The sequence below is a fragment of the Trachurus trachurus genome (genome assembly GCF_905171665.1).
Source record: "Trachurus trachurus genome assembly, chromosome: 6".
In the NCBI taxonomy this organism is placed as follows: domain Eukaryota; kingdom Metazoa; phylum Chordata; class Actinopteri; order Carangiformes; family Carangidae; genus Trachurus; species Trachurus trachurus.
The window spans coordinates 119,542-143,835 of record NC_139897.1 but is presented as its reverse complement, the minus strand read 5'-3'; the positions used below and the strand labels follow the sequence as shown (position 1 = coordinate 143,835).

Below are 24,294 nucleotides of genomic sequence, written 5' to 3'. Positions count from 1 at the left end.
TATTGAATTTACTGAACAGATGTTTGTAATTTGTTGAATCGTTTTCCTGGGTTAACTGTTTAAATCTCACAGTACTTAGCATTTGAGTGGATTCCTGAGCTGCGTGTGTTAAGTCTTGAAAATCTGTTTGTCCATGAACATGACTGAGGTGACAAGGGAAGAAGAAACCGCTGAGACGATCTTAACCACAGTGATGCTGATCCTAGAAAGTCAATTAAAATAGAAGTGTGGACAGAGAACTTTAATGTTTATGGCTGTTGTTTATCCTCTGGGATGTTTTATGTTACCACAGGTGATACAGTATGTGTAATCTGTCCTGTAATGATGTTTTATGTTTAAATGGATTAATGTCTTGTTCATTAAATCTACAGAAAAGAAGACGCTATGTGGCCTATTTTTGATGTGTATCATTTTCAGAAGGTGTCAGTCAGGCACAAGGGGGCAGGATTACACCGGGAAGTTGAAAGATGTTGTCTTTTATATTATACTGATCAAGTATAGCCTTACATATCAAACGTATTACCTATATTGCTATAATTTTATATTAATCTCCCAATGTGTAACCTCAAACAAAAAGAAGAGACCCTGAGCATTTTGTGTGTATTTGTTAATGTTATGCCTTACATGAATTTCCTGAGATGGGTTGTGGTTTTTATGTTTGTTTGTTTTTTCATCACTTTGGGATAGCTATACTTGTCTTAATCTTAAACTGAGTTTTGTGACTTTCAAACAAGAAATATGAATCCTATCTTCATACGGAGGCTCGGGTCCAGTGGCCCATTGAACCTGTCCAATAACCCTCACATTGATCACATTTGTTGAATATATCAGTTATTTTTCTATATAGGTGGGAAACACCAACAGAAACGTGTTAAAGCAAGATGACCATATGGTCTGCACTGTAACCAAAGGTGTAGAAAAGTGTTAGTGAGTGGCATAATATAATACATCCATGGTGAGTGGGCGGTACCGTTTAGTCTGGAGCAGACCAATGGGCGGTCTGGAGACACTGGACAGACCCCGTGACCAGTATTTACGGAAGTGTTCCCTTCCCTCGTCATGGACTACAGCTAGTGGTGTGTCGTAGAGCGTTACCATAAAGATTGATTCATTCCTTCATTCCGGCGTCAGGGCTCAGCTGTCCTAAACTAACGTTACAGCTCCTTGGCCTGTTGCCGGGACACTGCAACAGGAATAGCTGATAGTTACCTCACCGTTAGCTTGCATAGCTAGCATTGGAACTGCAGAGCACCCTGACTTTCAGTTCCTCTCCTGGCGACATGACAGTGTCTTTGTCAGGCCGAGTGGGTTCGGAGGTCCTGTGAGTACAGCAGCTGGTCCACCATCTACTGTACCATCTATTCGCGGTTGTCCAGCTGCATTTTCTGATAACGTTGACGAAGGCTGACCGCTAGCTAGCTAGCTAGCCACACGTTAACAACATGGGAGCTGAACAGAGCGGCGAAGCCGAGCACAAACACTCCGACTACAGCTCGTCAGGTAAGATTATCCTCTACAACCAATACACATTATATTCAGGGGGTTTGATCGGTGTCTGTGCAGCTAAACCAAGGTTTCTAAGGTTTCTGTGAGGTGACAGTGCGTCGCTGTATGTCACTACTGCTGGAGGAGAGTAAGGTCAAGAGAGGTTACTGCATACTGACCCCTGATTCATTACACCTCCAAATGATGAGAGATTACACTTACATGTGTTTCTTACCACGTTACATCATTTACCTGAAAGATACACAGGCCAGGTGCTCTTTGTAATAAGAATAATTCAAGCTCTAACCTACGGAAGAGGATTAGGGCCACTGTGAAAAAAAGTGAATTGTGACTTTTTTTCTCAGGTTCAATGGGCCACTGGACCCGAGCAGAGACCCGAGCCTCTGTATGAAGATAGGATTCATATTTCTTGTTTGAAACAATGCTCAGTTTAAGATTAAGACAAGTAAAGCTATCCCAAAGTGATAAAAAAACAACAACAACATACTGTAAGTGTCATGCACATCTTTTGTGTCCAATCCACATGGGTTTACAAGACACTAAGCATACGGCTATGGCTTAAACAAACAACAACACAAACAGTTATGTATACTTGTTAAAGCAGAAGTAAGAGGAATATTTGTGTAAATATAAGTCTTAAATAGTTATATTTTCAAACAGCAATCACTTCTATAGAGTGTTTGGTCTGAAACACGGGTCTGTCAGTCACTCTGCTCTGCTGTAAGCCCAGGAGAAAACTTTCCTTGTATCCTACAACCTTTATCCAATGAGGAGAGAGAACGGCATAAAGGGGCGGTCCTCTCTGTGTGTGCAGCCAAGGGATGCGCGTGAATGTGGTGACGTAGGGACGAGGGCGGGGACTGCTAACTCCATCGGCTGACAAGAAGTTAGCCAAAACCACCAGATCGCTTACTTCTGCTTTAATATAAATGACAACATCTTTCAATTTCCCGGTGTAATCCTGCCCCCTTGTGCCTGACTGACACCTTCTGAAAATGATACACATCAAAAATAGGCCACATAGCGTCTTCTTTTCTGTAGATTTAATGAACAAGACATTAATCCATTTAAACATAAAACATCATTACAGGACAGATTACACATACTGTATCACCTGTGGTAACATAAAACATCCCAGAGGATAAACAACAGCCATAAACATTAAAGTTCTCTGTCCACACTTCTATTTTAATTGACTTTCTAGGATCAGCATCACTGTGGTTAAGATCGTCTCAGCGGTTTCTTCTTCCCTTGTCACCTCAGTCATGTTCATGGACAAACAGATTTTCAAGACTTAGGTAACACACGCAGCTCATCCAATCAAATGCTAAGTACTGTGAGATTTAAACGGTTAACCCAGGAAAACGATTCAACAAATTACAAACATCTACTTTTTCACACTACAGAGTAAATGAATGTCTCTCAGAATGAATCTATTACAGCGTCTGTGCAAATTTCTAACAGGCTGTGATTGGATTATTATCCAATAACAAAAATATATACAGTACATACATAGTTTTGATTAATGTGTGATTAATTAGGCAGTCCTTTGCCCAATCAGATGTTTGGCCTTTGTAAAATAAAATAAAAAGTACCAAAGCCCAATTTGGCCCAATATTCAAAGTCTTTGCATTACAATAAATTATCTTTAAATCAAAGATCATTTATTGTAATGCAAAGCATGATACATTAGGTACGGTATGTATCATCATAGAGGACCCAGGAAACCAGATATTTGATATTTGCACGTTTATATTTTTTCCCAGCTGCTTTGAAGCAGCAAGTTGAAGTGATGTGAGGTCATTTTTGTTTTTCAGTATTAACAGGAACGTTATTGTCATTGCAGTGGTGCCATCCCCAGCAAAGCAGAAGGCAAAGATGGATGACATTGTGGTTGTGGCCCAGGGGACCCAGTCTATGCGGAATATCCACAACGACCCAGATGTCATAAAGCTCCAGGAAATACCCACCTTTCAGCCGCTTTTGAAAGGTACCATTTACGTTTCCCAGCTTCTGACAACAACTTCAGTGTCATCTTCCAGACAGTTTATCATCTAAAATGAAGGACAATTTAATACAGTCACAACGATAAGTTGTTTATGGTCAGTTCTTTGAGACTGTACGACTTTTTTATGCAGGTAGGATACATATTGCAGGGATGTAGTCTGAATTGATAATTTGTGTACCTAATTACATGATAACTGAGCATGTATTCTGATAGATACTGTATGCTGCTCACAAAAATATCAGCCCACAGAATTTCAATGTGTTGTTGTGTAATGACAAGTAGTCATTATTCAACCACTAATACTAATTCAGGCCACTGCACAGGTTTAGGCCCAATCCCATTTCACCCCTTGGCCCTACCACTTACCCCTACCCCTCCGTTTTGTGCGTTCACGTGTAGGGGTAGGGGTGTCCCAATTCCCGTTAGGACAGAGGGGTAGGGGGAAGTGGTAGGGCTACATACCCCTTCAAACGGAGGGGTATGAAAAGTTTCCCAGAATGCAGCCGGCAGCGGTAGCTGTAAAACGAAAAGCTGTTTTATTTCTTGCTGTAGCGCTGTTATTACGTCACTTTATTAAGTTTTAATATTTTTTCATGCGAGAAAGTAACTGTTTAGGTCCCAAATTGTGCGGTTAGTTTATCCAAATGACGGCTGGTTAGAAGTTTGCTCCGACGTTTTTTCAGAGAAGTGAAGCTCCATGAGGAGCGTCTCCTCACAGAGCAGCAGCCGGTCTGCAGCGCTGCTCCGCCGGCCAAACTACGTCCTCATCCCGGGAGAGAAGGCCATCGCTAATTAACTTACCCGCAGGTTTTTAGAGGTTTACTACCGGCTTATTAAATTCTTTTTAGGAGATAAATATTGGTCTCATTGATGAAATCTAACAATTGTGGCAGTAGCATTGTTTGTTTGAATGAAAAGTGAAGCTTCATGTGTATTCTTGGATAGAAGAGCAGCGCTGCCTCTGGGCTCTGTAGCCTACGTACATTAATCACCACATTTACAAAAATAAATAAATGTTTTACAATGAACCGATCAGTCTGCATTAAGTTTTATTTTATTAAGTTATATGGTACAAGGCGATTGGATTTCTGGCAAAAGCTCGCCGCATCTGCTTGCGTAAAAGCCAATGGAGACTACGTGATGACGTATGTGATTGTTGAAGGGGTGTCCCAATTGAAAGAAGTCTGACAACTGTCATCTAAATTGATTAAATATGATGTAGTAATGTTTGGATCTCCCTGGTGAGTCCTGACAGTGACAAAATTTGAATGTTGCTTAAAGTATTTTTTGGGGGGGCTTTTTATTGCCTTTAATCAGAGGTGTGGACTTGGACTTGAGACTTGAGACTTGACTTGGACTTGAGTCCCGATTTTGATGACTTAAGACTTGCTTGATCAAATCAAAAAAAGACTTGGACTCGCTTGGGACTTGATGCCAAAGACTTGAGACTCTACTTGGACTTGAGAGAAAAGACTTGAGACTCTACTTGGACTTAACCCTCTTGACTTGAATTCAAGTCAAGTCACAAGCAGCTAGCACAAATATTAAAATATTTAAAAAAGTGTCACATCAATGTTATACTGCAGCAGCCAGCCAGAGACGTTCTATATAGAACCCACTCCTGTTATCAGTCTTGGCTGTGTAGGCTATAATTAATGCCAACACACTAATTCCTACCACACACATAAAGATAATCTGGCTGATTTTGGCCCCGATTTTCCCCCTTCCGACCAAAGACAAAAATTGCCCGATTATCTTGGCTCTTAAGAGTATTTTATGAGATTCTCCTGTGGTGTGTGGTGTGTTAAGATTTAAATTCTCCCAACGATCGGCTCGTAAAACGGTCGGCGGCGACAATCGTAAATATTGAACATGTTCAGTATTTACGATTGTTGGTCCCAACAATCGTGACCGTTTGGATCAAAAGTCGGCTTGTGTGTGGGGGAAGCCGACCATCTCGAGTCACCGGCTCTGCGGAATGTGACGTGAAATTGAATGTAACCGATAAAGAAGCGAGCTGACTGCAGCACACGTAGCATAACAAACCAGTGTGGCTAACGGCTCCATGGCATGGATCTATATAATACATCCATGCACCATGGCTACCATCAAAGAGTAGCCTACGTCAGATCACGTTTGATCACACAAGATTTCTGGCGTGTTACTGTACGTCAATTTTAAATAGCTTTATTGGCATGAGAAGGCAGTGCTTATATTGACAAAGCATATCACAATATAATATTAATAAAAAATAAACAGATGAATAGGTTTCAGAACATTAACAATAAAATATAAACAACTTAACAATTTAGGCGTGGTCATGATCTTTACTTATCATTAATTATAATCGATTTGTTTGGGACTCGAAACAAAAATCTTAGGACTTGGTTGGGACTCGAAACAAAAATCTTAGGACTTGGACTTGACTTGGGACTTGAGAGCAAAGACTTGAGACTCTACTTGGACTTGCAACATAGGGACTTTCTCCCACCTCTGCCTTTAATTGACAGCACAGTGGAGAGAGAGACAGGAAATGGGGAGGCAGAGAGGGGGAATGACATGCAGGAAAGGGCCGTCCCTTTGACGAAGACAATTTCATGAGGAGTTACAGAACAGATCTTTTGTCCGTTCTATGATTTCAGTTTTCACAGTTTCGTCTTATTTTCAACTAGTTCCCAACGGTCCTTTTTCAAACACTGTGCAGTGCAGCTAATTGTCACTGCAGCTCATTAGCACCGTGTTAGAAGGTGGATAATGAGCCAAGTTCCCTGTGTTGTCAGACTCCTGAAATAGCAGGACGGGTAGCTCTGTCAGATCCTGTGCTAATTACTATCATTTGCCAAGTGTTGTGTCTTGTCAAGCGCTAACTCGAACACGTCCATGTTAAGTCCTCTGAACATCTCTCTGCACAGGAGTGCTAAGTGGTCAGACGTCACCCAGCAGCGTGTGTCTGGAGAGGCTGGATGCTGCTCAGGTTCTGCAGCTCTGCGTCAGGTACCAGGACCATCTCCACCAGTGTGCTGAGGCTGTGGCCTTTGATCAGAACGCCCTGGTCAAGAGGATCAAAGAGGTTAGAATACCACAGGACATTTATTATGCAGGATTACTGTCATTTAGTTTCCCAGGAATAATACCTACAGGATAAAGAAATGTCTGAACCACTCGCATGAGCATGTTTTTATTTCCACAGCCCATTTACAGTCCACACAAAATTGATGGCCAGTTTCATTAGTTATGAATCATTAAAGGGACATTGTGTAACTTCTCCTGTTATCTATTCACGAAAATCGATTATTTTGTTCAAAAGTCTGTTTTTCATTAATCAGTAATCCCCCCATCAACAAAGTGAAGTGTTCCTTTCAGCTCTGAATGAGCCGTTCATATCATTCATATCTCCATGGAGCGGGTAAGCTCGGTGCTGCTGCCATGTGGTGTCTCCATGTTTTTACCTTCAGTGGCAGCGTGACGGTAGGAAACCACGGAAACTCAGCTGAGACACCGGAGCTGTCGGCTCAGGTCGAGGTGGCGTCTGTGAAAAGTCACCGCGGTAACGCAGTGAGGAGGAATGGAGCGTTACACTGATGCTGCATTCACCTGCAGTCGGGCAGACGGCCGTCGCTAACAAACCAGATGTCATTTTAGTCACAGAAGTCCAGAGAAAGACGGTAAAACGTGGGTCAGGTAAACAATACCACATCGCCATGACAACATATTGTCACGTGTATTGTTTTGCCTCGTGCTGACGGACCACTTGTTTACATAGAGGCTTGTTTATGCCGCAGCGGCTCTCGTCCGTCTGCCGTCCGCCCAATTTCACGTGAATGCAGCATGAAAAATACGATTGAGTTGCTTGCGATATGCAACCGCAACGCTAGATGGGAGTAATTCCTACACAATGTCCCTTTAAAGTAGTTCATCAAGCAAAAGTGCAAAATATTCACATGTTCCTATGCCTTAGATGTGAGGATTCTGGAGTGTTGGAAAACAGTAATGAACATTTTCACATTTTTTTTGTTTTATAGGCCCAGTAATTGGGTAATAAAATTAGTGAAGAGCATTGATTTGAAGGATCACTAATGCAGTGAATGTAAGTTAGTTTCAGTGTTAATATGATTTTAGTTTTGCATTTGACTATTTAATAAAGTCAGCTGTATTTGGGAAAGGTTGTGCTAAAAAAAAAAAATCATAAGACACATAGATTGTCTTTTTAACTACATTTTCCATTTTGTCACCTCAAAAGTGTCAACAAATGTGTCCCTCCTGCGTGTTTCTTTCCAGATGGACTTGTCAGTGGAAACCTTGTTCAGCATAATGCAGGAGCGTCAGAAGCGCTACGCAAAGTATGCCGAGCAGATCCAGAAGGTCAACGAGATGTCCATGATCCTGAGACGCATCCAAATGGGAATTGACCAGACGGTGCCGCTGATGGAGCGCCTCAACAACATGCTGCCGGAGAGCGAGCGCCTGGAGCCCTTCAGCATGAGGCCCGATGGAGATTCTGCCACAAAGTAGCAACACAGCTGCCCCCCACCTCAGTCTCCATGATCACTTCCCTTTATTATTTCATAATAATGCAGGACAAATTGATGAACACATGATCTTAATGAGCAACATCTTACTAACTGTAACACAGCTAACACACACCTGAGTTTACTCACATCACTTCTGCTACTGGCCGCTGAACAGCCCCACTGAAGCAGCTGCAGACTTGAAAATGCTGCGTTCAGGTGCACATCAACTCTACTCCCTTTCCTGCAGGGAACAAACCGGCTCGTTTACAGGCACAGACTTCTTTTTTTGCTAATCTGACAGAATATGAAAGTAACAGAATGAACTCCATATGCCCCAAAAACTTGTCCTGCAGCTGTGTTGCAGGTTTTTTATAGAGACTCAAATATGTGTGAGCACCAGAAGAACATTTCAAAATGTTTCGTGCTGCTCTTGAGATTCATGTACTCCTGTCAAAACACCAAGGCCACTTGAGAACTTGCCGTGAACTGATTTTGGATCACGCACGTCACATTACTCATTTTTCACTCCCACGCCATATACTGTTTAAAGATACCTGCTTGTATGCAGATTGACTGTTTATTGACAGTTCATCATCTTTGGATGTCGTGACAGAGACTTTTCGGAAAGTACAGAGAAGGATTGTTGCCTGTGGATTACGCAAAGAGCATGGATGTGCTTCACACTGGAGGAAAATTAGAGACCTCTTCTGGGACAGTGGTCACAGTGAACTTCAGCGATGTCTGGAGGAACTTCACTTTAATTTATTTTGAGCAGTTGTGTTTGCATGCTGTCAAGGAAGGTTTTAAAAAGGCATTAAACAGACACTGCGGTGCTTCAGCTTTGCACATAAAATTGGATACAGATGTAATCAGTTAAAGGGATAGTTCACCCAAAATTCAAATGTCACTCATTATCTACTCACCCTCATGTCAACTAAGAGCTGTGAGAATTTTCAGAGTCCTTCGTTCCTTCTCTGAGTTACAGGGGGGTCCGTGCAGCAGTATTTGTCCATATAATGGTTGTCAATGGATACCAACTTTCTTCGTCCAAAAAGACACACCAAAAAACATCCAAATACCTCCATACTGCTCGTCTGTAATGTCCCTCTTGTATTGAATGAGAAATTGTTCTGAAAAAAATTAAATAAGTCTATATTTTAAGCTTGTTTGTAGCAGAAGCTCCCAGTGTCTCAGTTCACTGCTCTTCCTGTGTCAGTGCAAATCCAGCGGAACAATTTCTCATGTCGGGGCTTCAATACAAGAGGGACATTACAGACGAGCAGTATGGAGGTATTTGGATGTTTTTTGGTGTGTCTTTTTGGACGAAGAAAAGTGGTATCCATTGACAACCATTATATGGACAAATACTGCTGTGCGGTAACTCAGAGAAGCCACGGAGGACTCTGAAACTTCTCCCAGCCCTTAATCGACATGAGGGTGAGTAGATAATGAGTGAAATTTGAATTTTGGGTGAACTATCCCTTTAACACTTTGATCAAGTTCCCCTGCTTTGTTCAACCACTCCTCATAATTATACCAAATTTCAGCATGAGTTTGATCTGTTTGTAGGATTTTCACAGACAAACAACATCACACATGCCAAAGATTCACAAGTCCCCTGTCAAGTCACACTTAATAAACAGTCATCTTTTTGTCATTTTGAGGTCAGCAATGAAGTTCATTTCACTACTACATCTGTTGGCTGTTTGTCTGGTCATGCTTGTTAAACTTAAAACACATCCAGACGTGAGAGAGTTCTTGCATATTTCTCTCTTACCCCTGGACTGGTCTCCTCCAATGAAGATATCTGTGGCTGTACTGGTGCAGGTGTAGTGATGTTGTCTGGGCCATCACATTACATCTACATAAATATCAACAGTAACACCTCTCCAGAAAGAAAAGTCCCAGATACATGGGATAATAAACGTAATACACAGTTGACCTCAACACCACAAACAAAACTTAACGTACTAACTTTGTATTTGATGAAGGCAGGAATCACAGAGATGTATGATCATCCCTGATCAGTTTGCACTGCTGCAATAAAAAAAACAGGACTCAAACTGTAATGTGTTACTGCAGCAGCAGCTTCATTATGGGCCTGTGGAAGTCCACTGGATGGTGCCAGAGGTCACTCCGCACAGTCTTTGGCATTTAAAATGTGTAGGCAAACAACACAGTAAAATAAGGAAGAACTTATTAGCACCTGCATGGTGTTTCTGTCCACTAGTGTTGATAATAAAGTTGTGTTTGAAGCTTTTTGTTGAACGAACCAAGTATTTAATTGACTATTAATTGATCATGATAATGATGTTTTTTTTTGTAGATCCTCATCACAGGCTGTTGCTTTACTATGACAACAAACAGCCATGAGATGTCACATTGTTAACTGTGACATGAATGCATAAATGAATTAGCAAGGTTTTTTTAAAGGGTTATTTCAATATTTCTCACTTTTCTGTTTTGATATGCTGAAAACATGTCATAAAACACAGTCAACATACATTTTCCCGAAGTTATCTATTTATTCTTTCTTTTTTTTAACATTAGTAAGTTGTTAGAATTTCACAATAAGAAGATGGAGGAGAAGGTGGACATTAACAAAACTTTCAGCTCCCTCAAAGCCAAGTGAATTCTTATTTCTTGTGTTTGAACTTGAGCCCTTCAAGTTTCAACGTGTATGTAGTGACCCAAATCAGAGTTAGGCATTTAAATTTGTTTGCCAAGTAAAGGTTTACTGCCCATACTGAGTGTCTTCTCCCCAGATACAGCAGTACCCATGGCCAGTGTGTAGTCTGATTTAACTGGATGTGTTCATTGTTCAATTTTTCATCTGGATGTGTTCATTGTTCAATTTTTCATCTGTGTAAACATGCTGATCTCAATTACACCAACAAAAGGATCCTCCAATGGCTGGTCTGCTTTGAGGTACAGAATTAGCCTGTTCATTGACAGAAGGGACATAAGGCAGAAACAAGTTTCCTTTGAATTTAAAGCAGAACTCCTTTGATATGTTATCGCCTTTCATGTGTAAATTAAAACAGTCGAGAAATGTCCTAAATGGCCTCGGGGGTTATTGTTTGAACACTGGAACAGAAATGGAAATTGTCATTGCATTCTGCAGCGAGAGGATGTAAAAGTTCCTCAGAGTCTTTGTAATGAAGAACACCTCATGCCGCTCAGAGCTAGATATTAACGGCACCAGATGATACAATACGATGTGCCACCAGGAAATTCATTCTCTGAAATGAAAGAGGAAATCCAATTTCCCCTGTATACTTCTCATTTGAATATAAATCAGAGGCTGGTTTGCACCCGTTTCCTTCCTGTTTTGCTCTAAATTGGAAATATGAAAATAAGTTCAGGCTTCCATCTTTTAGGGCCAAATATAATATATAATATAATATAAGAGTAGAGCTCTGACTTTTCACCTGACAACCTCACTGACACATGAGAAACATCCATTGTATTGATTGATAATTCAAATGCATAAAAAGCATGTTTCAACTTGTCTAAGGGTCTCATGTTAATGAAAAAAATATTTCAGTGTGGCTTTATGTTGCTGGGATCTATAGATTAACCTATTGTATGATGATTGATCAGCAATAAATTATCAGGAACTGTTTAGCAGTCAAGTATTAAGTAGATTTTAAAGATGACCATGTGCTCTTTTATGAAATTTGACATACCATAACCATTAGTGAGCTGAGATAATCGGTTCATTACATCATCAACCAGAAAGTCATTTGTAACAACTGTGAGAGTCAATCAATCAATCGAAATCAGTTCATGGATTCAGGAATTTTCCAGAGAAGACATGGCATTCTCTAAAGTGAGCTGTGAAATGTTGGTTGGACAAAATAAGGCATCCAAATACACATTTCATTTTTCTAACATTTTAGAGACAAACAAATAATTGAAATAATCAAAAGACTCACCAATAAGGAAAATAGTATTTATAGCCTTATATGTGACTGTGCACTGAATATTTTTGGATTATGTAGCCTACTGTGATGTTTTAGGACGTCGTAGGACTTGGAAAATAATTTTACATGCACTTTATCATTATCTCTTTGAAGGAAATATCTTTGCAAAAGAGACTGTGCTTGGGTTTTCCTGCACATTTGATACACTTGTCACCGACTCGTCAGAACAAAATGACCAGCCAGACGAAGTTCAGCTTCCACAGGCTTCCTCTCCGCAACCTGGACTCACTAAAGCTCCAAATGGACCTGAATGCCGAAGCGGAATGATTATTATCAGAATGAGCCGCGCAGCGCTCGGAGATGACATCATCCAGGTCAGAGGTTAGTAGGTCAACCTACAGACCCCGGATGTTGATAACAGGTCACCCCAGACTCAGAGGGGAACAGCACCAACGTATCATAACAAAATATTGGTGAAATGAACGAGTTTCGTGGCAGATAATGTGTTATTTAGAGGCTGCATTCCACTGCCCTATACACTCGCATTATACAGATATACACGGCTCTCGGCTGGATCTCATTTCGTCGGAACAACTTGTAATGACACCAAAGTTATCTGGGTGAGTAAATGATCGTATTTTATGCTAAAAAAAAAAAAAAGGTCTAGATTGATAAAAACTGTAATTATCCTTTAAGATGGCTGCCTGATCCAGCTCTTGTTAACATTTCTATATGTTTTCCACATTCTGTGTTACAAACTGTTACAAACTTGTCTGTAAATCTATTGCATGTCTGTCCGTCCTGGGTGAGGGATCCCTCCTCTGTTGCTCACTCTGAGGTTTCTCCATTTTTTCCCTGTTAAAAGGGTTTTCTATGGAGTTTCTCCTCAGTGTATGTGAGGGTCTAAGGACAGAGGATGTTGTAATGATACCATGTAAAGCCCTTTGAGACAAACTCTTTGTAAAAACAGGCTATACAAATAAAAGTGCCTTGCCTTGCCATCAAGCCATCACTATCATAAATGTCACTTTCCATCTTCCTTTGGACAGCCATGAGCACATTCTCCATGTTACTAATCACTGAGGTGTGAGACAACATGAGTCATATATAATGTCTGCAATGATCTTAGTCCAGCACTACCCCTTTGGCTTTGGTGTGTTGTGATTGAAATGGTGCTTTCCCATTCCACCTCCTTTTAGTCTTTCACCACAATCCAGTTACTCAACTCTGTGGCTTTTGGCAGGGTTTGCCTGTTTGTGAACATCAGAAAGCACGTGGACATTTAATCTTTGCACTGGGGAGCTGCTGCTCACACCCATCCCTGTCTCCATTGGCTATGCAAAGAGGATCCCATATGAGCTGAGGCCATTTCTACTTCTCAGCCTGGCTTTTGTGCATTAAAACAAACAGCAGTGCTTTTAAGCCTGTTTCCTCACCACATTGAACTAATTTGTTTTTCAATGTGCAATTTTCCAGCCTGCCACCATGAGAAGATGCCTTCATCAGCTCTTGTTAACTGACTGATTCCATTTTCATGTGTTTTCATATTCCATGCTGCAAACATACGTAAGCTGTAAACAACATCTATGTCACGTCTGTCCGTCCTGGGTGAGGGATCCCTCCTCTGTCTCTCACCCTGATATGAGGTTTCTGCTGTTTTATCTTGGGAGTTTTTCCTCAGTGGATGTGAGGGTCTAAGGGCGGAGGATGTTGTTATGATGCTGTGTAAAGACCTTTGAGACAAACTGTTTGTAAAAATGGGATATACAGATGAAATTGGCTTGCCTTGCCTACACACAAAGAACAGGGTCAAAGCATATCAGCAGGGGATTTCTACCATGTGCTGCACCTCTCCCTCATGGGCAGTTTTAACCATAAAGGTGAGAACTTTGCTTTAATATTGTACTAAAATTTTGGGTTTACAAAAAACATACAATTTTAAAAAATCAAAATAAAACCCAGAATAGTCAAAAAAAAAAAAAAAAACATGACATATTTTTACACTAGTGTGTCCTGCACATCATGTTAATCTGGTGTTTTACTTTGCACTCCCTGTTTTGCTGTTGTGCTCTTATGACACAGAGGCCCTGCTATGGTGAAAGGGGGGCAAAATCAAGTGGCAGGACTTGCAGCCCCCATGTTCTCTGTCATATGAAGGTAGGCTGACATGCAAAGTGGCAAACTGCATTTGTAATGCTGTAAAAAAAACAAATGCAGTGGAATAAAACTCCCCCGTCATGGTTATATAAAGTATGGTTCTTGAGAGGTGTGAGAGTGGGGTGTTAATTATTTAATTGAAGAGAAAGTAATTAATTTGTGGAGCTATTGACTTATGCAGGTGTTTTACTGAATTTATTTAAATATCTTGTGAGTCCCTTTTAAGTCATTGTTAATAATAGTTTCACCTATAATGCAATGCAGTTAAACATCACACAATTTAATGCCATTAAATGAAATTAGATTTACACCAGGAAGATTTTGGCTAGACTTAGCCTAAGTATTATGGTGACTGGTGATTAAATTTCTTTTTTCAACAGGACACTGATCCAGATGAGAAGCAGACTAAATATGTCCAGATGTTTTCATATGCTGCACCTCCCTTGAGTCAGACTGTCAGCAATATTGTGGTTGTGCTGGAAGAGACCATTGTCCTAGGTCAACTAAAGTAACTCCTACATTGTTTTATGTCGGCCTAGTTTTTTTCAAAACTTGAGAGTTTTAGTCGGCCTCAAAATGCAAAAGTCTATTGCAAGCAGGTGCCTTGAATTTTTGAGTTTTCATACACTGTCTGTAAAAATAAAATAGCTATGAAAATTTGGTTGGTGTGTTAGTTAGGTCACTGAAAAAGATTATTTCTGAAAACTCTGTCCAGACTGCAGGGACGTGCAGTAGGGGAGGCAGAGGCAGTGCCTCACCTAGGCTGTCAGGAATATTTAAATTATTTAGTTAATCTAAGGTTTATTTATTTATTCCAAATAACTTCACTACAGTCAACAGTCTAGACTTTCACTCGCCGTCTCCATGTATTTCAAAGGTGAGGCACAGAGCTGCTCTGCCTCTCCTGACAGTACGGTGTGTAATGTATGTGGCGCATGCGCAGTTTGTTCCCCCCCATACATGGTACGCCAAGGGAGGCTACCTGCCTCATTGCGTAACTCTAGCGGCACGTTGCTTTGGTGAATTGTAAACAAACAGACGCCCCCCTCGGTTTTAGCTTCCAGCAGTTTAGCAGCTAATTCAACAGCAGTGATGGATAACTGTACCGGAGAGGCTGAACGACTTCATGAGCTTCATTTGAGGAATAAACGGCAGCTTTTTTAAACCGACGCCTGAGCTACGGTAGCTAACAGCTAACAGCTAGCAGCTAACAGCTAACAGCTTTTAGCTACCTAAGTTACTTTCTCTCTCCCACTCTCTCTCACACACACACACACACACACACACACACACACACACACACACACACACACACACACACACACACACACACACACACTCTGACACAGCCTGTCATATAAACCTTGTAATATAGTTTGTTGTGTATTGTAGCTTCGGTTTGAGTGTGGATTAATTGTTAACGGTTTGTTGTGTAATGTGAGCGGAGGTCCAATATCGTGATCCTGTTATTGATGAGTTGGATTTTAATTACAGCTGAAAACTGTGTAGATGGCGTGGATTGTGATGAGAAGGTGTTGCACACATTTTAAGACTTATCTGTGCAAACCATTGTGCAAAACCTGTTTGTGACTTTTTTGTGTGATAAGCTGATTTGCCAAATACCGACCTACCACATGGCCTAGGTCTCGGCCTGAAGACTGTAAATTGTCTGTAGTTTGTGAATGTGAGTGTGTGAGTTGTCCAGGGTGTGTCCCACCCTTATCCTTGTTGTAACCCTGCATGGATAAGCAGTAATGACGATGGATGGATGGATACTGCAGATGTTTCCACTGCTGTGCCGTTACTCACGGTATGTAATCTTTGGTGTAAGCAGGAGGCAGATCAGTCAATGCTGATGAAACCTTGAACTTTGAGACCCAAGTTTTTTTTTTTCTTTTCTGTAAATCAATGCATCCAACCATGGTAGTTAGCTTCAGTCTGCAAGTTCTTGAGTACACCAAATGTTGTTGTATGCTCTGTGCAATGACAATAAAAAGTCTAATCCAATCTAATCTGAAGACTGAATCACTTTGAGTGTCCAGCAGGGTATATGGTATGGTATAGTATGGTTTGGATTGATTCTAGAAGAAATGCATACTTGCAGAGGTGTTTACAGCTGGCTCCTTGGTTTCCACAGTGAGAGACAATGTGGTAGCTATGGTGTCTGTGATGCTTTGATCAGAGACACACACTGCTTTTGCCTTTGTAAGGCTGTCATCATTGAGGCAGGTCAGAGGTCCTCCCTTACAGATGTCACGTGTGTCTGTTACAGCAGTCCTTTGAGGCAACAATGGAGACAGACTCTCTTTTCCTTATCATCCGAAGGATTCTTCATGAAATCAGGACAGCGGTGCAGGTTTGCCCACGCACACACACACACACACACACACACACACACTGGTCTGCCCTGCTCATGGGTCTCATTCATGAAACGTGAGCAGCACGGAGTTGTGTGTAAACCGTGTTCAGCGGAAATTTACGTGGATTTCCACATTCATCAATCTTTTAGTAGTGCTGATCTTTTCATAGCTACTCACAAAATCTACACCTGCTCCTGACTGTGTGTAGCGCTTGTGTAAATGTAGGAATGCACAGAATTGCTTGCCACTGCTGTAAATTACAATTTTAATTCGTATTACTCTCTGTTATGTTAAAAATACGCTGATGCCTTTGAAACAATTTACGGTAAACATGACAAATGATTAGAAATTTTTGGAGAGAGAGACGTTTTAGGGATCGGACACGCACGAACATGTCATGGCTCCACCTAATGATGATAATAATCAGATATAAAATCAGAAAAATGATTCCATAAATGTGCAGCTGATTAGGCTACATCTGTTACTTCCCGCCAGCCTTTGATTTACCAGTCACACCACCACTATCAGAAGAGAATTAAATATTTTTTCTGGACTCCACTTCAGCCAAAATTACTTTGATCCCTGATCCCTCTTTTTTTTCTCTCTCTCCCTCCTTGTTTGCGTCATGGCCGCAGGTGAACAGGATGGCGGGGATCTATGCTAATTGCTGATCACCGGAGGTGTGCTGTAAATTTACAATGGGTGGACATTCATGAATTTACACACGTGCTTACGATCATATCTGATATTCCCGCACCGTTCATGAATCCGGAGTAGAGTTTTAGTAGCGTGGACTTTTATGTGGAAATCTACACACAGATTTACTAACGTTTCATGAATGAGACCAGATCAGGTCCCAAAGTGCTGTTTTATGTCCTGGACTTAACTTGTACCACTATGTAGGATTCGTGGTACTGGTAGGCCTATACTCTGAGAAGAGCAACTACCTGCTACATCATTCCCAGAGAAGCACAGTAGGCTAGTCTACGTGAATTTGTTGCCATTGCTCTGGAGGGGAGGCTGGTCGGCCATGCGGCCCAGCACAGGGTGCTCCTGTGTGGGTGAGAGGAGCAGGGAGACCGGGCTTGAGCTCGGTCTCTGGAGCTCAGCGGAGCTGCAGTGTAACAGGACCACGGGTTCCTATCCGCACAGGAAAGTTACATGCTCAGTTTCAGCCGACGCGACCGCGCTCAGGCTGCAGCAACCATTTTTCTACCACTTCAATGAGTAGAAACATTATTTTAAGGTTAAAAAAAAACGACATATTGGGGCTTTCATATAGTTTTCTGATTGCAGCATGGCATGTTTCCTCTCTTTTCCCCATCTTAATGGTATTACAAATAAAAGACACAACATTTCAATTAGTCAGTGCTAGCACAATAAGTAGAACAGTTCAGACAACAATATCTTTGATGGTATTATTTATTTATAATTGTTTTAGACAAAGTGTTGTTACACAAGGCCAAGTGAATGCCACACTGTTCAGTGTAGCTTCATTTAAAAGGGAACACATGTCCTGCTTTACCTCGAACAAATACTGTACAAGTGGGAGACATTTAGTATTTGCTGTTATTCATATGCAAATGCAAACTTCTCTTCTACAACACTGCCCTTCTCTGCAGGCTCCACTTAGCTGTGTGCTCAAGTTCAGGAAAAAAAACCCATCATTACATCCTATATCAATTATTTTGAATGGTCTCTTCACACTGATGAGCTGACGAGAGGCTGAGCCAAATGTTTTGTTCCAGAGACAAGTTGCAGGCAGATGAGTTGGTGTGTGTTGGTGAAAAGACTGTGAGGTTCATTATCAGAACAACTCATTGAACATATGGTGACATTACCTCTGTGTCTGTCTGTTTTCTAAGCACAGACACCCACTCAAATCATCAAAAAAATAATTATCACCCTCTACTCAGCACAACATTATCTGCATCACCTGGTTTTCTGCTGTAGCACTCTGCAGTTGTTTGTGCCAAACATCACTCGACACTCATATGATTTCTGCCACCTCCATTTGAAGCGGGCTACAAAGATTCAGTCTGTGCCAAACAATGAAAGTGCCATTCCAGATTTTTCTGTCTGGTCCAGTGATGATGCTCACAAATCCTCGTCAACTAACTAACTGATCTACCCAGCCTGTTATTTCTCACTAAAACTTTGTTCCCACCTTGAAGAAAATTCATTCTTTTTTTTTAAAATTTAAATTATATAATCATTAACTACCCATAGACTTGTATTTAGAGGAATATCAGAGTGTTACAGGAAAGAGAGATTATCTTTTTTTTTAACAACATTACAAATATAGGGTAAAGCTTTATTTAAAGCTCCAGTATGTAATGTATTTGTTTTTTTATTAGCAAAAATCAAATATGTCTTTCATAAATACGTATTTCACTGAAGTGGAATCACACCCGCATACAAATGAAAGCTTTCTGGTACCTTAGAATGAGTTGTTACAAGTCGTTACAAATACATAAGTGGGCGACGCACTGAACCGAGGCGGCCATGTTGCATCGCCATTTTTTACGTTGAGTGGCAGCTTGACTGTAGGTAACCATAGAAACTCAGCGGAGCTGTGGGCTCGGCCTGTTAAAACTGTCACCACTGTGTAGTGTGAGGAAGGACGGAGGCACTGATGCCGGATGTGATTTTACTCCACGAGAGAAAGACGGTAAAACGTGGGTCAGGTAAACAATACGACATCACCATGACAACGGCGGCGTATGAGTTTCGCTTTTACCATGCCCAACTGTCATGCTGTCATGCGCGCTTCTCTCTCTGTGTGTGTGTGTGTGTGTGTGAAGGCTAATAACGGAGAAAGAGCACTATGATCAATAAACGCAACGCTATTGCGTTGCCGAAAGCCGAAAAATCTATTTGTGGCGGACGTAATATATTTGTGGCATATCAGTGAACACCTCGTCGGGCTGTGACAGGGCTGGCGTCGGCAGCGTCACAGCCACAACACCAGCTAAACGTGTTTCCTCAAATTTGAGGCGGAGTGGCCACCCTGTTTACCACAGAGATTTTGTGTGCGGTCATATGACTACCTGGCTCCGTCTGATTGGACGTCGCCAGTGGCTGCATTTGATTGGTGAAACACTGTCATTTGACAGAGTATCTGTTGGAAGCAGAAGCAGCCAGAGAAGCGGCTTCATTAAAACAAAACAAACAGATTGCGCATTGGATCAATAAAAAAAAGTAGCGAGTGTGTGTGTGTGTGTGTGTGTAAAATCGGCAAGAAAACAAAACATCGCCGATCGTCATTCCAATCGCCGATAGACGATTGGATCGCCAATCGGCACAACCCTATAGCGTATCATAACAAAATATTGGTGAAATGAATGAGTTTTGTGGCAGATAATGTGTTATTTAGAGGCTGCATTCCGCTGCCATGTAGACTCCATTATACAGATATATGTGGCTCTCGGCTGGATCTCATTTCGTCGTAACGACTTGTAATGACACCAAAGTTATCTGGGTGAGTAAATGATCGTATTTTATGCTAGAAATAAGGCCCAGATTGTAAAAAACGGCAATTCCCCTTTAAAGGACTGTGTGTGTAGTTGATTAAGTCCCTCTATTATGGTAGTAAGTAAAAGATTTGTGTACTTCTTCCTTCACACCACACAGATACTTCTTGGATCCTGGGTATTAACCATAATGCTGCTATTCCAATACTAGTGAGACTAAACCGATTATAGTTTTCTTGCTCTTAAAGGGATAGTTCAACATTATGGCAAATTTGCCTATTGCTATAATCCCTATAGTCTTAGGAGTGGGTTCATTACCTTTAATTGTCGGTGCAAACTGTTTTTAGATCGGCGGGGCAGAGATGCGAGCTGCTCACGAAACGGTTCTTTTGCCTTTCCCTCAAAACTCATCATATGCACAATCCAACAACTCCAAAATGCTCTTGTGAAGAAGTTATGACCTGCATATTCACCACGCTATGAAGTAGTAATAACATATGAAGCAAATAATCCCTCGGCCCAACAGCTCTGTCTGGAATCTAGTTCCAGCTATGTATTTGTCTCGAAAACAACTCCATCTCGTAACGTTCCATTATTATTTCATAGTGTGGTGAATGTGCAGGTCATAACTTGTCCAAAAGAGTGTTTTAGAGTTGTTGGATTGTGTATTTGATGAGTTTAATGGGGGAAAGGTGAAAGTACTGTGCGCCTCCGTTGCATTATCTGAGCAGCTCGTATCTCTGCCCCACCGATCTAAAAACAGCTTGCACCGACAATTAGATAATAAACCTATAAGACTAAGACAATAGGGATTATGGTGATTATAGTGAAGAATTTGCCAAAATGTTGAACTATCGTTTTAAGGTGCAGTGAGCATCTCACCACAGTATGTCCTCAGCACCTTTTCTGGATTTTGTGTTTTGGAAACATGTCAGGGGCTGTGATCAAGATCAACTCAAAAACTGATCCATTTTTGTCATGTTTTGGATCCATAATTGAATAATTTATCTCATTTCAGGAAATCTGACACTGGGAATCAGCAGAGAGGGATTTCTGGTGAAGAAGAGCATCTCACGCCTTGTCCTCGCTGCTTGCCTTTCATCCTGTTCCACTGGGTTAAAATGTGAGTAGCACTTCACTGAATATTTAGTCACACTGGGAGCTCTTGCAACCCTTCAAATTATAGGTTATGAAATATTCAGACCTCCCCCCTGTGAGAATGGAGCAGAAGCACAGCAGGAGCGCCAACTGCTGATTGGATGGCAGAGTTTCCTGTTGCCACATGTTGCATTCTACTCACCTTTTATACTGACAAGGCTAACATTAATGGATACCCTTCACATTGTTCAAGCATGCAATTATGATCCATGTAGCCTGTTAGGTAATACAGTAATTGACAGCTTAATGAGAGAGGGGGGCATATGAGTGAATGAACTATTATCCATTACCTGTGATAAAAATAATAGGATTGGGAGCTGCTGACCTTTTAATCAAAATGGAGTAGGCCAAATATCCATGGTGACTGAATTTATGCTTAGTTGGTGTCATAAACTTTTTTTTTTTTTAATTTTTAATGCAACTTTGGGGGATTAAATATTTTATAGAAAATAAGCAAAGTATCAGAGGCAGAACAACCTTTTAACTGCTCTTCAGGCATCAGTAGCTCCAGTGATCTGTAATTGAATATTCAAACAGCAGTTTATTTGACAACATTTTAGGAGTTTGATGCATAAATTCAGAGCAATTTCTTTAAAACATGCTTAACTTTTTTTTTTTACGTAGTGTTCACATAGAAAGCTTTCTATCTGCCTGATTTCATGTACATTTTTGCAAAACAGTAAACCACTGGACCCCAAAACTTTTGACTTGTAGCCTCTCATGAAAGTGACCGTACCCCATCATCAGAATTCTGTGGGATTCAGAAGAGCTACTCAAGCTACTTTCATAAAGTCAAAGTCAGTTTAGGGTGTATTCACAATAGTGTTGGGCAATTTTGACATTCTCAGATCGTCCCAATCGCCCTCCCAGGAGATCGCCGATAGACCTATCGATCGCCGGGGTGCGGGGGGGGGGCAACTTGAACCTTTAAAAAGTTAATTAAGATTTGTTCTGACACATTCAGGGCTGATTTCTTGGGCAGAAAATCCATATTCATATTTCAGAGAGAAGAAGGTCATGCAGCGCAATGCCAAGAGACCAGTCACCCGTGGATGTCTTTGGACGGGACTTTGCATCGCCCCATCAATTTTTAATTGATTTATTCATCTATTCATGAATAAGCTTAGCTTATCTCCAAAGCACACATGAATATCGAAAGTACATCAGGCTAATATATCAAATCAAATCCAATCAAATCAAACTTCATTGTAATTTTGTTCTTACCTTGGTCTGATCAGTAAAAGTTCCGTTTTTGTTTCAAAGTCTCACAGCTTGTGGTAGAAAGCTGTTCAGCAGCCTTGTGCTCTTGCACCTGATGCTGCGATAGCGTTTCTGTGAGTGAGGGCAACATCAGGAAGAAACTGCAGAGAAGGTGTGAGGAGTCTCTTACAATGTCTAGGGCCCTGTGTCGGATTAAGGCCCATTTATGCTCAACGTTAACTACGCATACGGATACGGACGGAGCCTTTCGTCCGTACTCTGCGTTCATTTCGTCCGTTTTTCGTCTGTTTCCACAAAGCTTACGGATACGCACCAAACGGAGCTGTACCACCAGAAACCGTGGGGGCGCTGTTGCTGTCACTACCCGATACGGAGCCTAGAGCCAGTGTGAGACAGAGAAAGAAGAAGACACCATGGCTGAACGAGAGAAAAAAATTCTCCATCCTCCAGCTGTGATGAATTTAACGGCCTTACCGACCACCACATCACATAACCAGTCCGTTTTCTTCTTTTATTTATTATGTACATTATCAAGATCTCCTCTGTAGACGCCATGTTTGTTGTCATAAAATTTTGACTCTGAGCTGCCCCCTGGTGGAAGTATTGGTTAACATCCATGCCAACGTTAAGGACGCATGAAAGTATGTGGGCAGTGACGGTAAAAACGTTTGAAACGGACGCATACAATTACGTCCATAAGTGGAGCATAAATGAGCCTTTACGGTGGCGATGACGGCGGGGTGGGGCGGGGCACGGGGGGGTGGGGGGCGCTATCCATGGTTTCCTAACCAAAAGTCTCTTGAAATATCAAACAAAGAAGACACTATGGACTGTGGAAGTTTGAATAGCCAAAATACAGAAGTTATCAGGACGTGAACCATATGTTGTGGTAAAAAAAAAAAAAAAAGACAGTTGATTCGGTGGAAACCCGGCTTAACAGGCGGGGGCGGGCCCCCCATGGCATGCGGGGTTATAGGCTACTTTACATCCCAGAGTCTGTGGCCGGAGCACACATTTATTTAGAAGAAGTTTAATCAGTGGTGATTGTAAATGAATGCTGCTCTGGATCCGACACTTTCCTTCTGTTATAGGCCTTGTCCACACCGGCCCGGGTGTTTTTGCAACCGTGAACATGTGTTCCTGGTTTTACTGTTCTGTCCACAAGCAACCGTGCTTTTGGAACACTGAAACCGGGGTCCAGTGAAATTTTCGTCCGATTCGGGTTTCAGTTAGTGCCCGGCGAAGCCAATCGGTGGATCGATGGATAATCATATACATCAGGGGTCATCAACTATATTTGTTGAAGGGCCAGAATTTTTCTCAACAGACACCTTGGGGGCCGGACATTCAAATTGGCAGAGATAGAAATTAAATTCACCTTTTTGCCTAATAGGCCTAATTTATTTTATATTCTATTTTACCTGTAAACTCATAATTTTCATTTATACATATCTTTGGTGTTTGGTATGATATAAAATGAAAAATCTTGACAGCTGGACTTTCAGATACTCCCACATGCTGGAGCTTTACACTGCTGACTTGCCCTGTGATCTTCAGCCTAAATATGAAAGGAGGCTGACAATCGGTTCTGATGATACAAGTCAGTAGTCCTGAGTAGTCAGTAGTGTTTCTCTTCTATAATACACATTCTACATCTCGGAGGCGACGTTTTTCCACACACAGGCAGAGCTCAGTGGTAAACAGTAGGAGAGACACAGGCCGAGGGGGAACCGGGACACAACACCGGAGGGAGAAGCAGGTCCGTGCGCCGCAGGACGTGCACAAAAAAACAACCGCGTGGCATCAAACACGCACCGCTCCTGCATCGTTTTTGGGTTGTGAGCACGCATGACGCGCATCTACACTGAATGGGTTTGAGTGCGCAAAAGACGCTACATCTGAACGGCCCGTGCACACCCAGTTTAACCAAGGCGGCGGCCAAAATCACCCAGGCAGCTCACCTCTGCAGACAGG

At 41.5% G+C, this 24,294-nt stretch overlaps 2 protein-coding genes across 4 annotated transcripts in view; both read left to right on the top strand.

Annotated features, from left to right (window-relative positions):
* Positions 1-1,052: 1,052 nt before the first annotated feature.
* borcs5 (BLOC-1 related complex subunit 5) lies at positions 1,053-9,297 on the top strand. Its single transcript, XM_083974518.1, has 4 exons — positions 1,053-1,500; positions 3,353-3,496; positions 6,427-6,584; positions 7,793-9,297. The coding sequence occupies exons 1-4, from the start codon at positions 1,443-1,445 to the stop codon at positions 8,024-8,026; spliced, it is 594 nt and encodes a 197-aa protein (XP_083830644.1). The 5' UTR covers positions 1,053-1,442; the 3' UTR covers positions 8,027-9,297.
* Positions 9,298-14,044: 4,747 nt separating this feature from the next.
* The window catches only part of LOC310987845 (alpha-1,3-mannosyl-glycoprotein 4-beta-N-acetylglucosaminyltransferase C-like), a 59,747-nt gene continuing 49,497 nt past the window's right edge, over positions 14,045-24,294 (top strand). Inside the window, exons 1-2 of one of the 3 annotated variants that reach the window (XM_083974300.1) lie at positions 14,045-14,108; positions 20,960-21,064. The gene's annotated coding sequence lies outside the window, so the exon portion shown is untranslated. Of the gene's footprint in view, positions 14,109-15,779; positions 16,465-20,959; positions 21,065-24,294 lie in introns of those variants that run through there. The other 2 variants (XM_083974301.1, XM_083974302.1) reach the window with 2 other exon arrangements.

Coding starts and splice junctions, on each gene's coding strand:
- borcs5 (XM_083974518.1), top strand. CDS start 1,443: ATGGGAGCTGAACAGAGCGGCGAAGCCGAGCACAAACACTCCGACTAC. Junction 3,497..6,426: donor CTTTCAGCCGCTTTTGAAAG/GTACCATTTACG, acceptor CTCTCTGCACAG/GAGTGCTAAGTGGTCAGACG. Junction 6,585..7,792: donor TGGTCAAGAGGATCAAAGAG/GTTAGAATACCA, acceptor GTTTCTTTCCAG/ATGGACTTGTCAGTGGAAAC.